At 36.8% G+C, this 22,107-nt stretch overlaps 1 protein-coding gene across 1 annotated transcript in view; it reads right to left on the reverse strand.

Moving 5' to 3' along the window:
• The window catches only part of rasa1a (RAS p21 protein activator (GTPase activating protein) 1a), a 97,499-nt gene that overhangs the window by 37,347 nt on the left and 38,045 nt on the right, over window positions 1-22,107 (reverse strand). Inside the window, exons 7-24 of the mRNA XM_089130124.1 lie at window positions 21,735-21,787; window positions 20,591-20,741; window positions 19,859-19,937; window positions 19,647-19,770; window positions 15,796-15,952; window positions 15,117-15,204; window positions 14,086-14,166; window positions 13,613-13,770; window positions 13,458-13,534; window positions 11,808-11,980; window positions 10,140-10,299; window positions 8,568-8,710; window positions 8,210-8,325; window positions 6,446-6,532; window positions 6,293-6,360; window positions 4,382-4,470; window positions 4,181-4,258; window positions 3,935-4,069 (exon numbers count right to left, since the gene is read on the reverse strand). Of these exons, the coding sequence (XP_088986250.1) occupies window positions 3,935-4,069; window positions 4,181-4,258; window positions 4,382-4,470; window positions 6,293-6,360; window positions 6,446-6,532; window positions 8,210-8,325; window positions 8,568-8,710; window positions 10,140-10,299; window positions 11,808-11,980; window positions 13,458-13,534; window positions 13,613-13,770; window positions 14,086-14,166; window positions 15,117-15,204; window positions 15,796-15,952; window positions 19,647-19,770; window positions 19,859-19,937; window positions 20,591-20,741; window positions 21,735-21,787 (2,017 nt within the window). The remainder of the gene's footprint in view (window positions 1-3,934; window positions 4,070-4,180; window positions 4,259-4,381; window positions 4,471-6,292; window positions 6,361-6,445; window positions 6,533-8,209; window positions 8,326-8,567; window positions 8,711-10,139; window positions 10,300-11,807; window positions 11,981-13,457; window positions 13,535-13,612; window positions 13,771-14,085; window positions 14,167-15,116; window positions 15,205-15,795; window positions 15,953-19,646; window positions 19,771-19,858; window positions 19,938-20,590; window positions 20,742-21,734; window positions 21,788-22,107) is intronic.

The following is a 22,107-nucleotide window of genomic DNA, read 5'->3' on the forward strand; positions in this document are numbered from 1 at the left end:
TTGAGTTTCGATATCTCAGCTCTGGAAGGGGCTAGAGCCTCCATTTTTGCACTCAGGTCTAAGTCTCATGGCCCTCTATCAGAATCCAGAGTTTTGGGAAGATTGGAGAAACTTAATTTTTCGCCCAAAAAAAAAAAAACGTAAGGGGTACCACTGTCGTTTTTTTTTCGGGCCGAAATTTTGAGTTTCGATATCTCAGCTCGGGAAGGGGCTAGAGCCTCCATTTTTGCACTCAGGTCTAAGTCTCATGGCCCTCTATCAGAATCCAGAGTTTTGGGAAGATTGGAGAAACTTAATTTTTCGCCCAAAAAAAAAAAACGTAAGGGGTACCACTGTCGTTTTTTTTTCGGGCCGAATTTTTGAGTTTCGAGATCTCAGCTCTGGAAGGGGCTAGAGCCTCCATTTTTGCACTCAGGTCTAAGTCTCATGGCCCTCTATCAGAATCCAGAGTTTTGGGAAGATTGGAGAAACTTAATTTTTCGCCCAAAAAAAAAAAAGGTAAGGGGTACCACTGTCGTTTTTTTTTTCGGGCCGAAATTTTGAGTTTCGATATCTCAGCTCTGGAAGGGGCTAGAGCCTCCATTTTTGCACTCAGGTCTAAGTCTCATGGCCCTCTATCAGAATCCAGAGTTTTGGGAAGATTGGAGAAACTTAATTTTTTGCCCAAAAAAAAAAAACGTAAGGGGTACCACTGTCGTTTTTTTTTCGGGCCGAATTTTTGAGTTTCGATATCTCAGCTCTGGAAGGGGCTAGAGCCTCCATTTTTGCACTCAGGTCTAAGTCTCATGGCCCTCTATCAGAATCCAGAGTTTTGGGAAAATTGGAGAAACTTAATTTTTCGCCAAAAAAAAAAAAAAACGTAAGGGGTACCACTGTCGTTCTTTTTTCGGGCCGAATTTTTTAGTTTCGATATCTCATCTCTGGAAGGGGCTAGAGCCTCCATTTTTGCACTCAGGTCTAAGTCTCATGGCCCTCTATCAGAATCCAGAGTTTTGGAAAGATTGGAGAAACTTAATTTGTCGCCAAAAAAAAAAAAAAACGTAAGGGGTACCACTGTCGTTTTTTTTTCGGCCCGAATTTTTGAGTTTCGATATCTCAGCTCTGGAAGGGGCTAGAGCCTCCATTTTTGCACTCAGGTCTAAGTCTCATGGCCCTCTACCAGAATCCAGAGTTTTGGGAAGATTGGAGAAACTTAATTTTTCGCCCCAAAAAAAAAAACGTAAGGGGTACCACTGTCGTTTTTTTTTTTTCGGGCCGAATTTTTGAGTTACGATATCTCAGCTCTGGAAGGGGCTAGAGCCTCCATTTTTGCACTCAGGTCTAAGTCGCATGGCCCTCTATCAGAATCCAGAGTTTTGGGAAGATTGGAGAAACTTAATTTTTCGCCCAAAAAAAAAAAAACGTAAGGGGTACCACTGTCGTTTTTTTTTCGGGCCGAATTTTTGAGTTTCGATATCTCATCTCTGGAAGGGGCTAGAGCCTCCATTTTTGCACTCAGGTCTAAGTCTCATGGCCCTCTATCAGAATCCAGAGTTTTGGGAAGATTGGAGAAACTTAATTTTTCGCCAAAAAAAAAAACGTAAGGGGTACCACTGTCGTTTTTTTTTTTCGGGCCGAATTTTTGAGTTTCGATATCTCAGCTCTGGAAGGGGCTAGAGCCTCCATTTTTGCACTCAGGTCTAAGTCGCATGGCCCTCTATCAGAATCCAGAGTTTTGGGAAGATTGGAGAAACTTAATTTTTCGCCCAAAAAAAAACAAAAAAAACCGTAAGGGGTACCACTGTCGTTTTTTTTTCGGGCCGAATTTTTGAGTTTCGATATCTCAGCTCTGGAAGGGGCTAGAGCCTCCATTTTTGCACTCAGGTCTAAGTCTCATGGCCATACCCGGCGCTATGGGCGGGCCTTAGGGGGCCGGGCCCGCCTACCGAGCGCCTGTGCCCCCCTCTCCATGCAATTTGCAATTAATAAATTTTAAAAAGAAATTTATTTTAAAAATAAAAATAATGTATTGAATAACTCAAGCGGAGATTCCACTTCCAAAAACGTCGACTTCAGCTGTATTAAGAACATGAGTGGGCCAGTTATTTTTAGTACTCTTCTTAAGTTGCACCAGCCCTGACACAATGCTAAATCATAAAACAGATATGTACAATAACATTACGATATCCTTTAATCGATTTAAATAGTTATTGATTTAGGTTTATGTGGTCGTTCAATTACGCCTTTATATTTGTATTAAACGTGAATGTAAATAATGGTCCAGGGGTAGAACTTTTGCCAAGCGTGCCAGAGATTCTGGGGTTTTTTTTCCATTTTTTTTCCATCAAAACTGATTATGTTTATCAGTGGTTGTATATCAGGCACAGACAAAACATCTTCAGAACATTTTGTGTTTTAATTTCACCGTAATGAATAGAGTCTCTCCACAACGGATTGCGCGTCCGAGTGAAGACTGTGCGCAAGCCAATAAAAAAAACACATTAGCCTATCCGCGCCAGCGGCAACGAGCATTAATTTGAACAGTTGATTTTAAAAACACATTTCAGCGCTAGATCGTCTCTTATTTAAAAAACTAACGAAACGAATGCTCTGCTAGTTAACTGAAGATGTTTTGTTTATTTGTATTGGTACATTCGTGCCGGAATGTTTCAAAAGTGGTGGGTACAATATCGACGGTGGGGACATATCCCACCCGCAAATTACGCCTGGTACTTGAAATCGGCGTAATAGTTGGTTTTTGTCCTATAGAAAAATGTATTGGATGTCATAATTAGGCCCCCCCTACAATATTAAATGCCCGTCCATTGGTTTGTTTCTGCAGCCGGCTCTGCACCTGATGCAACTTATCAAGGGCTTCATCAGTTGCACCAGGTGTGCATGAGCTAGAACAGATGACATATCTGAACAGGATGCAAAAATATAACAAAGATACTAAATGTTCCCAGAGACACCTTTTGAAGCATACTTCGCACGTTCAAAGTTAAAGGAACAGTGTTTACACTACCTGGACAGGGCAGAAAAATAAAGCTATCGACAGCTACAAGCAGATTTCTGAGAAAGCAAGTTTAGAAAACCCACCAGCGACAGCAGTCACTTAAAAAAAGTATTAAAAAGAGCTTTTGAAAGAACCTTTATACTCCATTAGATCCACAAACTGTCAGTAAAACCTCATAACAGCCCCCATCATGAATAAAGTGCCACACGCAGTTTGGGCCGTCTCTGCTTGTTTGCAATGGCAGGGTAAACTGGTTCTTTATCAAAAAATAAATTAAAACTCTCTCAACTCAACTCAAAAACTCTCAAAACTCAACTCAAAAACACTATATTTGAAGGCTAATGTTTTATGTATTTGAGGAGCAGAGAAGAGCGTCTTAGTCTAGCACATGTTGTCGAGCCATAGCCAGTACTGCCTTAAATAGCCTGTGCGTAGCACTTCATCTTTAAAATTATGAGATGCTGGCCAAATGACAGAAAAACCACAGAGTAACCACATAAATTAAACTTTAAAACCTGTAAGTTGACGAAAACAATGCGATGCACTTTCTGCCTCAGATGCAGCCGTTCTAATGAAAGACAAAACTTCGCTGGTCAAAAAAACAATGTGAGCTTGTTTTACAATCTTTAAAGCCACAATATATAATATATTTATTAAAAAGATATATGTAAGACCAAGAAGTTCTTTCTATCTGCACTGAATATTACGCTGATTTTGTAAATTGAATGTACATTATCATCAGATGGCTCTTTGTAATACTTGATTCTAATTGGCCAATCAAGACATTCAGTGGTACATGTCTACATTATGACTGCTAAACTGTGTAATAAGCATGATAACAAAAAGTCAGTCAATACATTCATGTCAGGGTCCCGGCTGAGTGCAAGTCATGTCTTATATATTTCGTACTATCGTGTATGATAAGAGAGAGCGACATACCTGCTGTGCTCCTCTCTCGTTGCTGAGGGTGCGGAGTTCGTCAGAATGAGTAGCACAGATCTCATGCAGGGCAGCAAGGTCACGGGACAAATCAGTCCTAAAGTGCTCGGTAGATTCCGGGAGATCAGGAACATTCTGGAGAAACAGCACAGAGAGAATGTTATAGAAAAGCTACATCACACAGAGCTCATAAACAGAGTTTCAGGCAACCCATGCTGCTTTAAAAATGGATACAAGGCAGTTTACCCCTAGCTCATCCAGAAACATGATCATCCTTTGTTTGTTGTTCTTGATGAAAGGATTCACCCCTTCCATGTAGGGCTCCTGCAACACAAACACATCACAACAAACGATGATATTCCAACTGCTGTAACATTAGCATTCACACACTCTTTGACGCCTTTTCAGGGTAACTCATTTTCTAACACAGCGTGAAAATCAAAACACCTTGGCGCCAAATTCCACCAGGTTGGCCAAGTTCTGCACAGACTTTGCTACCAGGGTGAGCGTCCGACCTGCTGTGGAGGATGGAGGGTCTGCAAAAACAAAACACATTTTCATCATCGTTAATTATATCATACTAAACTAGCAGTTTTAACTATGTTTACTAGCCTGACTTCGTTATGCTCATGTACTTGTCGGAATACGAGTCTGAAACTGCTCCGTAGGGCTTTGATTATGAGGCGCGTCTTAACTGAACCAGGAAAAAAAACAAAACTGCACTCAATTGGATAGTCGGTAAACCTACAACCAATCAGAGCAACGCAGTAAGTCAAATACTTTGCATACAGTTGTCAACTACAGAACGTAGGCTAACTTTACTTATTTTATAAGTTAAATAACGAGTTTTGCTTCTTTTACTTACTCCTCCATGAGTGCGACAAAAGGAGAAACCACAACGACCACAGGCTTTTCATTACGTCCCATCTTCTTAACGACCATCAGAGCCAGCTGATAAGTTACACTTTTCCCGAATCATGTAGGGAGGGCGGCAAAAATATCTTTCCGATCGACAAATTCCTTGATTGCAGTTTTCTGTTCGTCTATTAAAATTATTGCGCTGTCGATTTATTTCACAACAGACGCGACAGCGGAATCTATACATCTCAATTCTCCAGCTGCAGTCACCTTTGACAAGCGCTCTTTGATAACGTGATGATTACGTCCTTGCAGATCACCTGTCCATCATCGTATAAAGCCCGCCCTGGCAATTTGATTGGCCCGATCATTTTTTGCCTAATCATAGTTACTCCTCAATGGATCGAGTCCAGATCGAACTTCCCGACCAAAAAATGTTGTGGGCGGAGTTCGGGCTGGCATCCAGGCTATAGGTTTACAATATGGTCAGTTTCAAAAAAAAAAAAAAAAAAAAAAAAAAAAAAGACTTGCGCTGCATCCCAAATCAAATACTGTCAGATTAGGAACTATAAATATATATTTATATATTTTAAAGTGTAATTTATTCCTGTGATGTCAAAGCTACATTACTTTAGTCTTCAGTGTCACATGATCCTTCAGAAATCATTCTGATATGATGATTTTCTGCTCAAGAATGAATGAATAAAAAGTTCAAAATAACAGCATTTATTTGAAATAATTGAATAGAAATGTAACCATTTTATGTATTTAATACATTTATTCAGTAAAAGTGAAACTATTTGTCTTTCAAAATAAAAAAAAAACAAACCCAAAAAACATACTGACCCCAAACTTTTAACAGTAACGTCTGAACCGAAAGTTTCCAAAATGTATAAACATTCATTTATGTGAACACTTCAATACAACAGTGATATTCAGCACAACATGCACATCATGTGACGTTGCTTAAATGCAGCCTTGAGCTCCCCATAAGGTCATGAGACATAAATCCTATATTTCATGTCCGAAATAAGAGGTTTAGAATTAGTATGCTCAAGCTGTATTTTTCATTTGTTTAGAAGTCAACTAAAACTATGTTTGTTGTTTGTTTTTTTGGCATTGTCTTTGAACATATCTTATAAAAAACAACATATTGCAGAATTATTTTTGCCGTGTCATATTTTAGCCAACAGTACATGTACATTGCATTCAAACTGCATTACAATTAAATTTGAAAAATACATCAAAATGGTTACATTTTGAATTCTTTTTTTTTTTTTTTTTTTTTGATGTGCCAATGTCCACTTTCATATAAAAATAGGAAATAGCCTGTCGACTGTCACTATGAATATGTTTATGCGTTTACACATTTGGACCGTTAAGTGCTCTTCTATCAGACTGAAGCTCTAACAGGTGCAGAATAAAATATCTGAGTGGGTACTTAGACCTAAATGTATTGCATCTGGAAAATGGAGCTTGTGATGCAAGCTGTGCACTCACCAGCGATGATGTTGAACATTCTGGGGTTGAGAATGGCAGGGCAGATGAGCCTCAGGAAGACGAAACCACTGGGGGACAGACACAAACACATTTTGGCACTTCGCAAGATGTTCCTCTGTAAACATGAGCAAATGTAGCTTTACAACTTGCTACCTCACGACTCGGGTCCTCATTGTAGTGTTGGTAGGCCATTTCTGCTGCACAGACTTCTGAAGACAGCCATAAATGTACCTCAGGGTCCTTGGGACAGGGAGGAAACAAACAAACTATGAATACTAAAGACTGCAAAAACAGAACAGTACCATAAAGAATAAATGTAAAAAAAATATCAATATAGCACTACATGGACAGGATGATAATACAGTAGGTATGCACTGATATAAAAAACTTTGCCCAATATGATGTTATAGTTATTTTAGAAGATGGTTATTTACATATTATGGCTGAAGTTTTACAAATCTGTCTAAAAAATATTTTTAATTGTTACTTTTTTATGATCTTTTATGAGTTTTGTTAGGATTTTTTTTGTTGCAGTTAGATTTTGCAGGCACATTTTTGTTAATTTGTTGGAGTTATTTCAAATTGCAATTATATTTTACAATATAACTGTTTTTAATGTATTTTAATTTAAAAAAAAAAAAAAAACAGCCTAAAACGTCTTTCAAAACATTAAATGATTCTTCCGACTTCAACACCTTTCTGTTCATGTATAACCAAATTGCTGTTCAAGAAATAATGCTCTTAATCGTAAATTAATCTTTACTTTAAAATACTACTTTAAAGTAATATTTTTTCACTGACCAATTTAATGAGCACCAGATGATGGCAAGAGAACTCCAACAAACTATCAATTAAATATCTGATCTTAACCAATATTTACCAATAATTTATATCTAAATCTATACATTAGGGGTGTAACTCCATGTATTTGTCCCAAACAGTCAGACAGAGGCAATCCACACTCCAATCCAGAAGGGGGCGCACAAGGTAATGCAACGCTGTATGCTAACCGCCACACCAGAAAATGAAAGGACTTTACACTAACTTCACGGAAAGGAAACCGGGATGGCAAAAAGCGACATCCTGATTGTTTTTTCTTTATTTTACAAAAGCACAATGTTTTGTTTTTACTGTGCGTGTACACAAATAAAAATGGACCCAATTTTGAATTATGTATTACTCTTATCTGTAGTGTATGAGTATTTTAAAGTTATTTCCAGTGTAATAATAAGGAGGGTAGTGGGCAGACGACATCATCCAGATGTGCCAATCACCGAAGCTAGGCAGAAAAAGACTACAAGAGTGAAGAACCTAATCTCAGCACAAGTTTTACTTTTCATTCTTCTATTTATTTTGTACGTTTCTAACACACAAGAGAGACCTTTCAGTTTTATAGCTGATTGTGACCAAATAACTTTAGGTTTTTTTTTGTTTGTTTGTTTGTTTGTTTTTTTTCACTACAAAAAAAAAAAAGACCTATGCAAGAGTGCATTCGGTTTTCTGTTTGGTAAACCGAATGCACTCTTAATACTTAATACACTAAAGGAGCCTGTACTACACTACCTCAGGGTGGACTAAATGCCACTAGGTGGAAAACTGTCATTGGCACGACTGTCTGTTCAAAATAAATTAAAAAAAGCCTGGCATTGGGGATTTGTGGCTTTTTTCCTGTTGTACCGAACTCATATGACCCCAAAACCGAAGTAAAACCGTCACCCCAAAACCGAAGTACTCACTGAACCGTGGCTCCTGTGTACCGTTACACCCCAATATATAAATAATAAAAATTGATCGATAACTGTTGATGATACAGATACATTTTGGCATTCCTACACAGTTTTGTACTTAAAATAGTAATGACAAGGCAGTAATGCTGCTAGGACACTCTATATGGTGGTGGTGTGCTATCATGCTTACGGGGGCAAGATCTCAGCAGCCATAAATATCTTCTCCACCAGCTCCGACAGGATGTTGAGTAAATGAGCTAGATTCAGATTAACATCCTCATTCTTCTCCAGTTTAGATGGGTTCAGCTAGAGGGAGACCAGAAAACATTCCACATGAGGGAAAAGGATTCTGACTGTTAGTTCAGTTTATTCACCATCCAACAGAAACCTGACAAAAGCCAATTTGCTCAAGGCAGGAGCTTTGGCGAGAACCTCATGTTGTCGCAATTGGCTCTGACATACTAAACACAAAACATCAGGACAGGGAGAACAGAACGTTCACAGATCTGTATGATGTTAACAGCGAATGTTCTGTTTAGTTCCATTACCTCACAGGACTGCTTGCTCTCCATGATCTTCAGTATTGAGTCTTTGAGTGCGTGGTGGACGAAAGGTGTTGCGGTGGCCTTCATGTACTGTTCCATCAAAGTACTGGCCAGAGTAGTGGCACGGAACAGCGTCGTGGCTTCATCTGCAACGCCAAAACAAAACAACAAAAAAAGCTACATTTTTAGGGATTGGCAGATTAAAAAAAGTAATGTCTGAAATACTGCATCCTTTTCTATACATCGCTAGAATTCATATTTATATTAATCATTTTATTTATACTAAACAGTTGAAATATTTTACAATTCAGAGGAACGTGACTAATATGCTATCATGATCAGATATTATGATTATTCTCAATTAAAATTAAAGTTATAATTACACTAATGTTATAAATTTTGTGGCTGGTAAGATTTTGTAAATGACTTTTTCTGTTTTGGCTGTATTTTTGATCAAATAAATGCAGCCTTTAGGGAACGACTTCTTTTAATGTAAAATAACCGTTTTCTATTTTAATATATTTTAAAATGTAATTAATTCATGTCGTTTCCATCAGAAAGCATGCCAATATGCTCATTCGGTGAAAATAAATTTACTGTCATCATTGATCAATTTAACGCATCTTTGCAAAGTAAAATTACTTTAATATTACTTAAAAAAATAATAATAATAATAATTATTGACCACAAACTTCTGAACTGTAGTGTAAATTTAAAGAGATGGTTCACAATTTCGTTCTTCTGTTGAACACAAAACAATTTGAAGAACATTGGTGACCAAACAGTTACCTATGGGCCCCATTGACTTCCATAGTATATATATTTTTTTTTTCTGAGTGGGTGTTTGGCTACCCATATTCTTCAAAATATCTTCTTTTGTGTTGAGCAGAAGAAAAAAAAAATCATACAGGTTCTGAACAACTTAAGGGCGTGTAAATTATGACAAAATATTCATTTTTTGGGTGAACTATTCATTTTTAATTAACTTAAGTGTGCTAAATGAACGTGGTATTTGGACTCATCCATGTTCTTTCTGCGATTTAAGTCTTAGCAATTAATTTCAATGGTTAATAGTTTATTATTTCACATCCATACTACACTGTCCAATCCACTCAGAATTAGTATTGTCAAGATGGATTAATTAGATGGACATTTTAAGAATACTACTGCAGAATCTTAGCTTAAATCTTAACTAGGTCATACCGTTGTTGCTTCATAACCTTCCTGCAGGTCAAGTCACAATCTAATATTCATAAGGGAGACTTTTTACCATGATTGAGTTTGTAAATTCATCCACAAACCAAATTAAAGTCGATACTACCAACAATGGTATCGTGAGAGCTCTTCTCAGAACACACTGCACATTTTCAAGATGATGTTTGATCGCTCAGTTCTTCTTTTCAAGCGAGGAACAATTCTGTAGCCAGTTCATTTAAACTGTGTAAAACTGAAGCTTTGTTCTAAAGCTAAACCATGACGAACAAGCCTGAGGGAAGCTGCCCAGCCTCGATGCAGCTGTGACATCTGTTTGTGGTTGAACACTGAACTTTGAATAATACAAAGAGAGAGCCCTACCCTCCATATTAATTTCTCTGTCATTCAACGTCCTCAGTAAGGGAGCTTCAGCTCGCTCGTGTCGTAAAATCCGGAGCAGGATGCTGGCCAGCAGGGTGCGGTCCTGCCCACAAACGTGAGCCAACGCATAGATCACATGATAGTCTTTCTGCAGGATGAGCTGGGAAACATGTCAGCAAAAGATGCTTTATTAAAAAACTACGCTCTAAGAAAATGTTTCTAACAGTCACGATAAGTCGTGAAGACCCAACTAAAACAATAGTTGGGGAAAAAAAAACATGAATAATGTATAAATAATACTAACATTTTGTTAATATTATTAAAGACCAGGGGCCTATACCATGAAGCCGCTTTAGGTGGCTAGCCAGCTATGTTTTTCAGTTTAGTTTGTGCCAACCCTGGGTTTTAGGTACCATGAAAGTGGTTTAGCTTTTAGCAGTGTTCATCGCCATAGTAACTTACACTCTACGGCTAACCTGGTCCGGAGCAGGTTATGTTCCGGATAAGAGGTTGCAAACCGAACTTGGACCAATCAGCTGTGAGCACGGTGACGCATGTATGATGCGATTAAGTCACTCCACAGCAAATTATTTTAGGAGACAAAATCATTAGAGATTATTTCTGTAATTATTATACCCTAAAACGATCTCACATGTACAATTTCAGTTCATCAATTATTATTATGCAGATTTTAAATGAATACATATATAAAGGTAATATAAATATGCTTTAGAATCAATAAATGAAGCTATAAAATGTTCAATTCTCTCTATACCTTTATCAACAGTATAAACTAACTTCACAACTTTTATTTGCACTGATATACAGTAGCGAGACTTTCTTTTAGTTGTCCTCTTTCACAGACAGCTATTTTCTTCTTGCTGTGTAAATTTGTTTCAATTCTTAACATTTTAATACTTAATAAGGGAATTGCGCTACTTCTCTCACGAGAAATTCATTTCAATGAGTTTTGAATGAGTTTCACTCTTTCTCAGCATGTGATTGGCTGTTTGCTACTGATGTCAAACCTAAACTCCTAAAGTTAGGATCAAAGCCTGAGTTCACAGAGAAAGTTGGTGATCAGCAGCATCATGGTACCAACAAAGCCTGGTTGAATTGGTTTGGTTTTGTCAACTCGAAACTAATCCAGCCACCCAACTACCATCATGGTACAGGCCCCAGGTAACTTTAAACAAACATCCTATTAAAGTTAATTGGAAGAATCTTTGTTTATAACTTTAGAATGTTCCCTGTTAGCTGGGAATCAATAAGAAGAAGTTTTATTTATATAGCGCCTTTCCAGAGCTCAAGGTCAAGCAAAGTTTAATTAAAAAAAAAAAAAGTTAAATTGTTTTAATTCTTTTTGTTACCAGCATGGGGTGCGTTTCCCGAAAACATCATTAGCAAACTATATGATGGCAAGTTCTGTCGTTATCAGCATAGATCAATGAGCTCATAACCTGTGGTTAGAAGCATAGCTTCTTGTTTTCATGACATGTGGACTGAATAAATTCCTATCTTGAGCAAAATAAGCTTAGCTACTTGATTGTGCAGCGCACAATGGGAGTTAAGCTGGAAGTTGCATTGTTTTACGGAAACACACCCCTGTATGATTAACTACAAGGCCACATCTGTGTGTGCGTAAAAAATGACCATGTGCACACTCACTTCTTTGAATTCACTGTACTCTTCCTCAGGCATGATCTTCTCCATGGAGAATCGCACTCTTACGCGGAGTGAGCCTGGTTCGATTCCCTTCAGCGGGACATAGGAGCTCAGAGGAAACCACTCATCGATCATCTGGCCCCTCTGCAGCTTGCTCAGCTGGCAACGCATGAACACTGAAAACATACAGAAGAGAAACAAATTAGAGAAGAGTAGTAGTCGTCGTGCTTTGCTCTACAAAATACCAGCAGAGGGCGCACTTGTGCAAAGAAAAAAAAAAAAAAACAGGGATTAAAAGAATGTTGCAAGTTCAACAAAAACTAAGCTCTATGTATGGAGCACCTGAGACATGCTGACAATTACCACAGATAATATCTCAGATAAAAAAAAATATATATATTAAACAAGTCACAAATCAAGGTTACAATTATTATGCACAGCAACAGAATAAATCAAAATTAGATTCCATACACTACCGCTAAAAAGTTTTTTTTTATTATTATTTGTTTTAAGAAATTAATATTTCTATTCAGCAATGATACATATCTATTTTAAGATTTCTATTTCAAATAAATAGGTTTCTTTTGAACTTTCTATTAATCAAAAATATTAGCACAGCTGTTTTCAACATGAATAATAATAAATGTTTCTTGAGCACCAAATCAGCATATTAAAATGATTTCTGATGGATCATGTGACGCAGAAGACTGAAGTAATGATGCTGAAAATATATCTTCAGGAATAAATTGATGCTGAAAATACATCTTTAGGAATAAATTACATTTTAAAATATATTAAAAATTGAAAACAGCTATTTTATGTTGTTGACACAACTTTACAATATTACTGTTTTATTAAAAAATATTTATTTTAATAAATTTAATTATTAGTGGTCCAACACAAATATAAGTTTTAGGGTAACACTTTACAATAAGGTTCGTTAGTTAACATTAGTTAACTACATTAGTTAATATGAACTAATAATGAATAGCACATATACAGCATTTATTCATCTTTGTTAATGTTATTTTCAACATTTACTAATACTTGATTAAAATCTTGTTAATTAGTTCATGCACCGTGAACTAACATGAACAAACAATGAACAGCTGTATTTTCATGAACTAACATTAACAAAGATGCAGTAACAAATGTATTGCTCATGGTTAGTGCATGTTAGTAAATACATTAACTAATGTAAACTAATGAACCTTATTGTAAAGTGTTGCCCGTTTTAGATTTGTGCTTTTAAACCCTCATCATTGTAAGTACATTACTGTAACAACAAGAACCAAAATAAAAAGAGTTTTCTGTGGTAACTGACATTATGCCACAAATGATGTCGACAGACAGAGCTTCAGGAATATTCCTTAACCTTAGACAGCTCATGATCCATTACATGCCTTGCTGCCTAATTTTAAATATGATTAAGTATTACATTTTATTTTTGGGTGCTTAACACCAAGACTGCCTAGTACTATATACACTGTAGCCTTTTCTATTTGCTTCAGTCAGACAATCAGTCTTATATCATTCAGCTCATTTCATTCGTCTAACCCAATCATATTTTTATCCACACTTGATACTTGATACACTAACTCTAAAAGGTATCCTCAAAAATAAATCATCACTATAATTGTTGATGATACTCACAGATGTCACTTTCTTTGCTCTTCTTGGTCTTGTTGCTTAAGCTTATTTCGAATCTGTTGATGTCGCTTGACAGGTCACTGAAAGAAAGGAATAGAAATCAGAATCTTAATCGAGCAGCACTTTTAAAAACGAGTCGAGTGTCACTATGAACTCACTCAAAAATGAACTCTTCAGTGAACACAGGGTTCTGTCCCTCTCTAGGGTGAGTCTTCGCCACCTGCACACTGTTCAGAGAGATGTTGCAGTAGGGGTTGGTGAAGTGTTTGATGGGAAGTTTGTGGGCTTCCTCCACATACAGGACTAAACTGCTAACCTAAGGTGAGAATGACACGCAAACGTTACATTTTTCCATGCTCCGTAATGAATAAGTGATGAGATGTCAGACTTTGTCCAAAAATATGCCTGTGGTAATGAAGATTACGATGTTCTTTTTAGATTCAGCCCAAATGGCTTGACTGGGATCAGGTGCTGTGAGAGGGGTTTTCATCCCCCTGCTCACCGGCATCTAGAAGGTTCAGCTGTGGCCCTTCTGATAGCACATTCAGAGCCATCTGAACACCTGACCTCATGATTAAGGGAAAGACAGCCACTGTTTCCTGAAAACACTCAGCGAGATGCGCTCTCTTACCTGACGCAAACGCTTGTTGAATGTGGTCTGTAAGGGTTTCCTAAGATTACTGCAGAACGTCTGTAAGCATTTCAGCCAGTCCTGTGAATGAAGGACATTTTGGTTATAGATTCATTTTAAGTGGACAGAGAGAATGTTTTTAATATATTTAATTATAAGAAGATGCAATAAGATTATCAAGCAAGGATGCATTAAATCGATCAAATGTGACTGTAAAGACTTTTACTTTGTTACCACAAAGAAAACATTTATTTTAAATGAATGCTGTTCTTCTAAAATTTCTATTCATCAAAAAAAAAAAAAAAAATTCACAGTTTCCACAAAACATTGGCAAAAATAAGAAATGTTTCTTGAGCAGCAAATCAGCAAATTAGAATGATTTTTGAAGGATTGTGTGAGATGAGACACTGAAGACTGGAGGAATGATATTGAAAATTCAGCTTTGACATCACACGAATAAACTACATTTAAAAAATATATTCAAATAGCAAACAGTTACTTTACATTGCAATAATGTTTACAATATGCATTAAAATGGCTTGAGCAAGTCAATTTACTGAAATCCTTTTCAAACAGATTATTAATCTTCAGAGACAAAATTACCAACTATAAATTTATGGATTTAAGCTGTAGTCTACAACCACCAAACTCAGCTCAGACCTTCAGAAAGTTCTGACTTAGTGTGCTATATCTTTTCTAACTGATCTGACATGGTTTTCCAAAAAAAAAAAAATGAAGATTAAAAATCATAAAAATCACATGGACTTATATTGACGAAATGTTCAAACTTTTCTATCTATCTTGCTTTCTAAACCATCAAACTTTAAGCTTTAAAACTATTTTAAACTGAAAACCATTGAAACCAAAGCTTTTAATTCTTATTCAAACCTCAAAGTTTGTTTTGATGAACTTTTTTTGTAGATTTGATCAAATAAATGCAGCCTAAGTGAGCATAAGAGACATTTACATTAAAACAATCTTCCCAACCCCAAGCATTTTAATAGTAGTATATATGTAGAAGTGATACGTACCTGTGCCTGCTCAGGTGTCTCTCCAGCAAAGTAGAAAATGTACTGCTCCTCGCTAAAGTGCTGAATCACAATCTGGAAACAGTTTGGCCTGGACAAAAAAAATCAACAGAAAACATGTATTGTCCATCAGCAAATGGCACATTGGCGCTAAATTGAATTGAATTACAAACAACTAATCAAACCAAGAATCATCTGCAAGCAAATAATGATCAAAATTAAAGGAGAACTCTGGCGCAAAATGAACATTTGGTCTAATAAAACATTGGTACCTAGTCAACCATTCTCTGAGATTCGAATTGTCGAGACTGTTTTCCAAAGATGGCTCCTGCCTGTTTACACAAAGTGGACTGTCTTTATAAAGTATCTTCTTATTAAACGGTCTGTACAGTTACAAAGTTCTCAATGCTTTGGTTTGCATGTAGGGACCCTCATTATGTTACTGTGTTAGTGTGGGGTTATTTTGAGCCTTGTTAGTGGTATTAACTAGTGAATTATTTTTATTTATTAAATGCCCCCATATACTAGCGTTATACGCTAAAACGTTTTTAGAGATAAAATCTTTACATTCGATTATCATGAAAACAAATCTCAGAGAACGGTCGACTAGGTACCAATGTGTTATTGGACCAAGTTCTCCTTTAAGGACACCAGTGGCTTGAGTTGCATTACAATCACATACCTGCCAAACAGACTGTCATGGACCCCATACACAGAGCACACACTCAGATCGATTAGTCCTTTGGGTTTGGTGGCTCGCTTCTCACTCTCAAAATAAATGAGCTGAGCGTCGTTGCCCTCCAGGATGAAGTATAAGTGCTTCCAGCGCTTGCCCTTACCTGTGGAAGTACAAGTGAAAAGGTGAGCAAGCTGCTTTTGAATTACATTACCATTTTAAAGGGTATAAAAAATTCAGGTCAATGGAACCAAACTATGGGAGAACGCCTGATTTATTTATGTCATGCATTTTTAAGAGACAAGCATAATAATTTTTGCACAGGGAGCCTGTAAAATAAAATATTTTAGTACACATCCAACTAGTTGAATGCTAAAATACGAACAGCAGCTGAATGCCAACAAGAAAATGCATCAGAAAATGTGAGTGGTATTCACACAGGTTTCATGATTCAACTCTGATTTTGACATCTATTCGTTTGGATATATTACAGTACATGTACATTTTTCTAGAGGAAAAAAAGTCTCCTTTAACTGAAGTTGTAAACCCTATCATTTTTAGATAGAAAATCAACAACCAAAAGCTGTATACAAACATTTAAACTGTGTTAACTCTTTAAATGGTATAATTATGTTTGCTTCCACATAAAACAATGTAGAACATTTAAGCAGCGGCTATCATAACTTGATTTCACAACAGATTTATTCAAACAATAAGCTACTCTCTAAAGTTATTTTCTTTCTAGTTGACTAATGAGCTACGAGCTTTGAATGGATTTCCTCAGGTAAATACAACATTACATGATTTTATGTTGAAACATTGATTGGGTGATTACATGAAACATGATACATTTTGGAAAGTTGTACTGTATCTTTTGTTCATTCATGTATATTTCATGCTATGACTAGTAGTAAAGCGGAAGAGATGATCAACACTTTCACTAGTTCGCTTGATGATCATGTAATCATAATGGCAATCATAATTATACATTATTTGTATAATTTGAAGGTTAAGTAAACAGATTTGGCTTGCTGTCCATTGTTAAAAGTTTACTCTTAAATTGAGATTGAGCACGCTTTGAGAATAGAAAGATAAACGTAGGCTTAAGATAGAGAAGGAGCGATGCTTGAGCGACGACATAGGGCTTGTAAGCTTATATACTGTATGAACATGACTGGATTACATGAACATGCTCCTCCTGAATTTACATCCTAAACTTCATATAGCCACCTCACATTAAAGAGATCCAAAAAAGCATATTATTATTATTGGATGACAGGAGGGCTGCAAATTATTATTTTTTTTGTATATGCATCGACATAAAACAGCATAGACTAAAACAATGATCTTGTGATTTAACCCTCAATCAGCTCATGGGGTCTATACGACCCCAATCGACTTTTACTTAATAAAAAAAGGTTCCCTTCATCTCAGTCACAGTGGAATACGATTTTGTGACTTTTCATACATTATCTATCTACACACACACACACACACACACACACACAAAAACTGGGCTTGAATCGGTTTCTGAAGGTATGTAAAAAAAAAAAAAAATGTTTACACTTCTCTTCTGGTCTTCGGGGTCAATATTACCCCACATTAAAATGAATGGGAAATATGAAGAAAGAAAAAAAAGAAAAAAAACTAAATATATTTTCTTTATGCGTCAAAAATGCAATGTATCATAAAACAAATAATATTTAATATGCAAGCTAATGGTGTTGAGGAATTATGTGGTATATGGATACAAAAGCACTTTATATCTCAAAAAACACAGCATTAATGAATAGATGAGAAGAAAAAAATTATACATTATTTGTATAATGAACAAAATGTATATTGTTTGTACAATTACTCAATCAATTGATGGGGTCGTATAGACCCCGAAGCCCAGAAGTGTAAACAGGAAACGAAGACCATTTGAAGGATTTGAAGGTTAAGAATTGATATTAGTGTATCAAAATTAAAGGGCACCTATTATGGAAAATTCACTTTTACATGGTGTTTAAACATAAATGTGTGTTGGCAGTGTGTGAGCAAAACCACCCTAGAATGATAAAAATCCACCCAGTGGTTTTTTTACAATCTCAATAAATCATATGCACTGCCTCAGAACGAGCTGTTCTGAGATTCAGCTCTTTGTGACGTAGAACGGGAGACAGGGGTTTGATTGACAGTGTGGCTGTGGCCTAGACCCCGCCCTCTGTGATCTGTACACATCATCCTCCATTGTTTCAACGACGACAGCCGGTAATGTCTCTTGGAAACATAAGTGTTCTGTCGTTAATCCTGTTGTTGTAGCTTAAAAGTTAATCCTCAACTGTGGATCGTCATCTACTGTTTGCGATCCACCGTCACATCCAGTAACAGTAAGTGTGTTTTATGATTTTTGAGCAAATAGTCTTTTCAGTCAATGTCAGCCAATTCAACAACAAATGCGTCTAAAGTTGTTGGATGTCTGTTTAGGCTATATAATTTAAACCTTGTTTGTATAGTGTGTAACCACACGTTTATAAATATTTAAAGATATTGTATTAAAAACTGCATATATGTTGTTGTTCTGTATGTTAGCCATCTCCTCACATTTGCCACAGAAGCACCCGTATGACAAGTAAACATGGTCCCCGTCCCTCACATAAATGTAATTTCGCTTGTACGTAGCAAACTTTATCACAGTATGTGTATGTAATTTCAAAAAAATTGCGCCAGCATTAGTGTTTATGTGTCTGTGTGTGTTGCACATGCCCATCATTTCAAAGGGAACGCGATTACAACGCTAAAGTACATAAATGTATCAAATAACCATACCGAGACGTACTGGTCCATTCTCATTTATGTTTATTCTGCCGGAGTCTCTTCGTACTATTTACATATTCCGATTCAAACGTACGCTGAATGACATTCAAAACAGCGCGTCTCTCACTCTCTTAGCCCTTCTGCTTACCGACTGCCATAGGTATCAAGTTACGCCCTCATCCAAAGGCAGGGCGGGGATATGCAGCTCATTTGCATTTAAAGCCGTATACCTCCGAAACAGGTCATTTTTAAGCAGGCCCCAAAATGACATTTTCAAATGGTTATAATAAATTAACTGTGGGGTATTTTGAGCTGAAACTTCACAAATACATTCGAGGGACACCAGAGACCAATATTACATCTTGTAAAAAGAGGCATAATAGGTGCCCTTTAAGTGATTCAAAAGTATAAAAGTGATATAATTATACTGTCAACTCAGCCCTAATCATTCAGAACTGTGTGAAGTTAGAATGCAGAACACTGAGGTACATGTACTGTATATTTACTACAATGCCTGAGCAAATTAAACTTATTTATGTCTTCAATAGTAACAATTTAATTTGAGCCCATGTATTACAACCAGGATCTGAGATAAAATGACGTCAATACACATTAAACCACCTGAATATTAAATACATACAACAGTTGAATACTAACCAGACAAGGTGCCAGAACTAATTCAGATTCATACCCTTTGATCAGTGAGAAAACCCCACAGAGTGCCAAATCTCTTACTAAGCAAAGCCACATTAAACTGGACAGCTCTAGGTTTTCCGGTAAACGCTTTGCTTTTTGTTCTGCGTAGCTCATCCTGAGCGGTTCGTGAAGAGCCTTGCTGAGTGTTACTCAGGTGATAAAGTCTGTCAAGATTTGACAAAACCACACTCAGATGGGGCTCATGTGCTACAAATTACCCACATCCTCTTGTGATCAACCCACTGAGAAAGATTTAGCACTGAATACAAATGTACTGTCAAGCAGCCTTATACAGTATGTTGATCATCAGTAAAAAGTCAATGGATGCAGTTGGCAGCATAAAAAAAAGTAGCCTGTGGTACCTTTGTTGAAGAGAAGATATCCTTTCTTGACAATGTTTTTGTAGAAAGCATCTTTTGTTTTCCGTCGAATAGTGTTATAGATTTCTCTGCCGTCGACTACGTCTGAGAGGACTTGTTCTTTTTGCTAAATGGCAAAATAGAAACAGTATTGTGGTTGTTATTGAGATGATCTTCAGCGATATCTGAGCTTATTGGAATGACCTTTCCTTTACCTGGACTGAGACGGGATCTTTCAGAGTGTAGCCCTCCACGATCTGCTCTTTTCGGTAACGTTCGATAATATCGTCAACACTGCCGGGAAGAGCATTATTCAATTAGAGACCAGCTGGATGTAGAGCTGAGTGGTTTTTCATTACAGTGTGCAAAATTAAAAAGTATTACAATTTTAATTAAATCAGCTCTGAGGCACAATATATGGGGACAGGGTTTAATAACATAAAATGCTTTCAGACAGGCAGCAAAAATTGCAATTTTGGAGCATATGACTGAAATCTCTTTAGTTTATATTTGCCGGTATATTAATATTTTATTATGTGCATGCACAAACTTTGTATGTAATAATCAAACGCATAAGTGAGGTATTAGTTTGTATTAAAATTGTAATAGTAAGAAATGTGGAACCGTCTTGCAACCAAATAATATATATATATATATATATACACACACAAACACAGTAATATTGTGAAATATTATTATTACAATTTAAAACAACTGTTTTCTATTTTAATACATTTTAAAGTTTATTCCTGTGATGCAAAACTGAATTTTCTGTATCATTATGAGTCTTCAATGTCACAAGAATCCTGGGTTATTAAGGTTATCAATGCTATCCTGATAAATGGGAAGGTGCTTCAAAGCAGGATACAAGTTACAAGGGGACATTTTCAGGCAGATCAAACATAAGCAGTGTCGCGGCATTTTAAAACCTTTGCCTGCAGTCCTACCTGTTATAGTACCGCCCTCCCATCATGTACTGGTTATTGGGAGTGGGGCTGATCTTGAACCTTTGGATGTTTTCATTGGTACGAAAGAAGAGGGAGTAGTCGCCTGGTGTGTTGTCTGACGGCCTGACCAGAAAGCTGCAGACCTGGCCAACTGGAGAGCAGAAAAACAGAGTCAGAAGTGCTTTTGACGTCAGAACAAAGGCTCACTATTGACATTGACGTAGAACCCAGAAGCGCTGCACTGTTTACACTACTACAGCGCAGGAGAATGACGTGGAAGAGATTGTTGAATCATGTTATTTGGGGGTTTTTTTACACACAAAAAGTATACTCGTCCTTTCATAACATTAAGGTTGAACCACTGTAGTCACATGGACTATTTTTAACAGTTGTAACTACCTTTCTGGGCCTTGAAAGTTGCAACGACGTTGTTGCCAATGGAGGGACAGAAAGCTCTCAGATTTAATCAAAAATATCTTCATTTGTGTTCCGAAGATGAACGAAGGTCTTACGGGTTTGGAACGACATGAGGGTGAGTAATTAATGACGGAAATGTCCTTTTTGGGTGAAATAACCCTTTAAATGGCAGATATGAAATAATAACAGCTTCTGTCCTACTCTAACATAAAATAATCTTTGATGAATTTGCCTCTTTTAGGTTTGGAAATATTAAAAGTTTGTGATCTATGCTAATGCATTTGAGTCCGGCCAACTATGACAAATGATGCATATAATGCCTTTTTATGATGCATTTAATGCGTTCATAAATCAAAAGTGCTAAACACATGCACAATTCCATGATTTAAAGGAATAGTTAGCCCAAAAATGGAAGTCGTGACACCATTTAGTCTGTTCCTCCAACAGTAAATAAACTGATAGGCCAATAATTATTTTGGCAAATAAGAGATAAAAGATCCAATTTTAACTGACACTGAAAAGTGAAAGGGAAGGAAAAAAAAAACTAATATTGGAAACTAAATCGAAATTTTCATTTTGGAAGGAACTATTCCTTGAATAACGCATGCTAGTAAAATGCATTGAGCACATCACTTGAGTTGAAATCACCTGTTAGGTTATATATTTATAATATGCTCATTACACAAACATGCAATAGCCACCAGCATTTGCTGTCACACTCATGTACCTGTCATTAACAGGTTGTACGCCTCTTGTTTGCTGATCTTCCTGTGGTACCAGCTATGAAGAGAGAAAAGGAAAAACAAAAGGGAAACAGGAAATGAGACACAAGTAAGCAGGGCAGAGAGGACAGCGCAGGCCCTGTGAGTCAGGTCTGAGTCAGAGCAGTCAAACACGGTCACAGGACGAGGGATCAACTCTGATCAGATCCACAGCCTCAGGCTCAAACCCTCTCCTTCATACTCAGGAGAGTAGCATTACTCTCTGAATCTGACAGATGCTTCTTCTGCCATGGCACACTTAACTAACTAAAACAAACTGTTCAGAAGAGAAACATATGTGAAGCTAAACAAAGATGGCAGCAGAGAAAATAATCACTT

This window comes from Pimephales promelas, chromosome 4, assembly GCF_988280905.1.
Source record: "Pimephales promelas chromosome 4, fPimPro1.hap1.1, whole genome shotgun sequence".
NCBI lineage: Eukaryota > Metazoa > Chordata > Actinopteri > Cypriniformes > Leuciscidae > Pimephales > Pimephales promelas.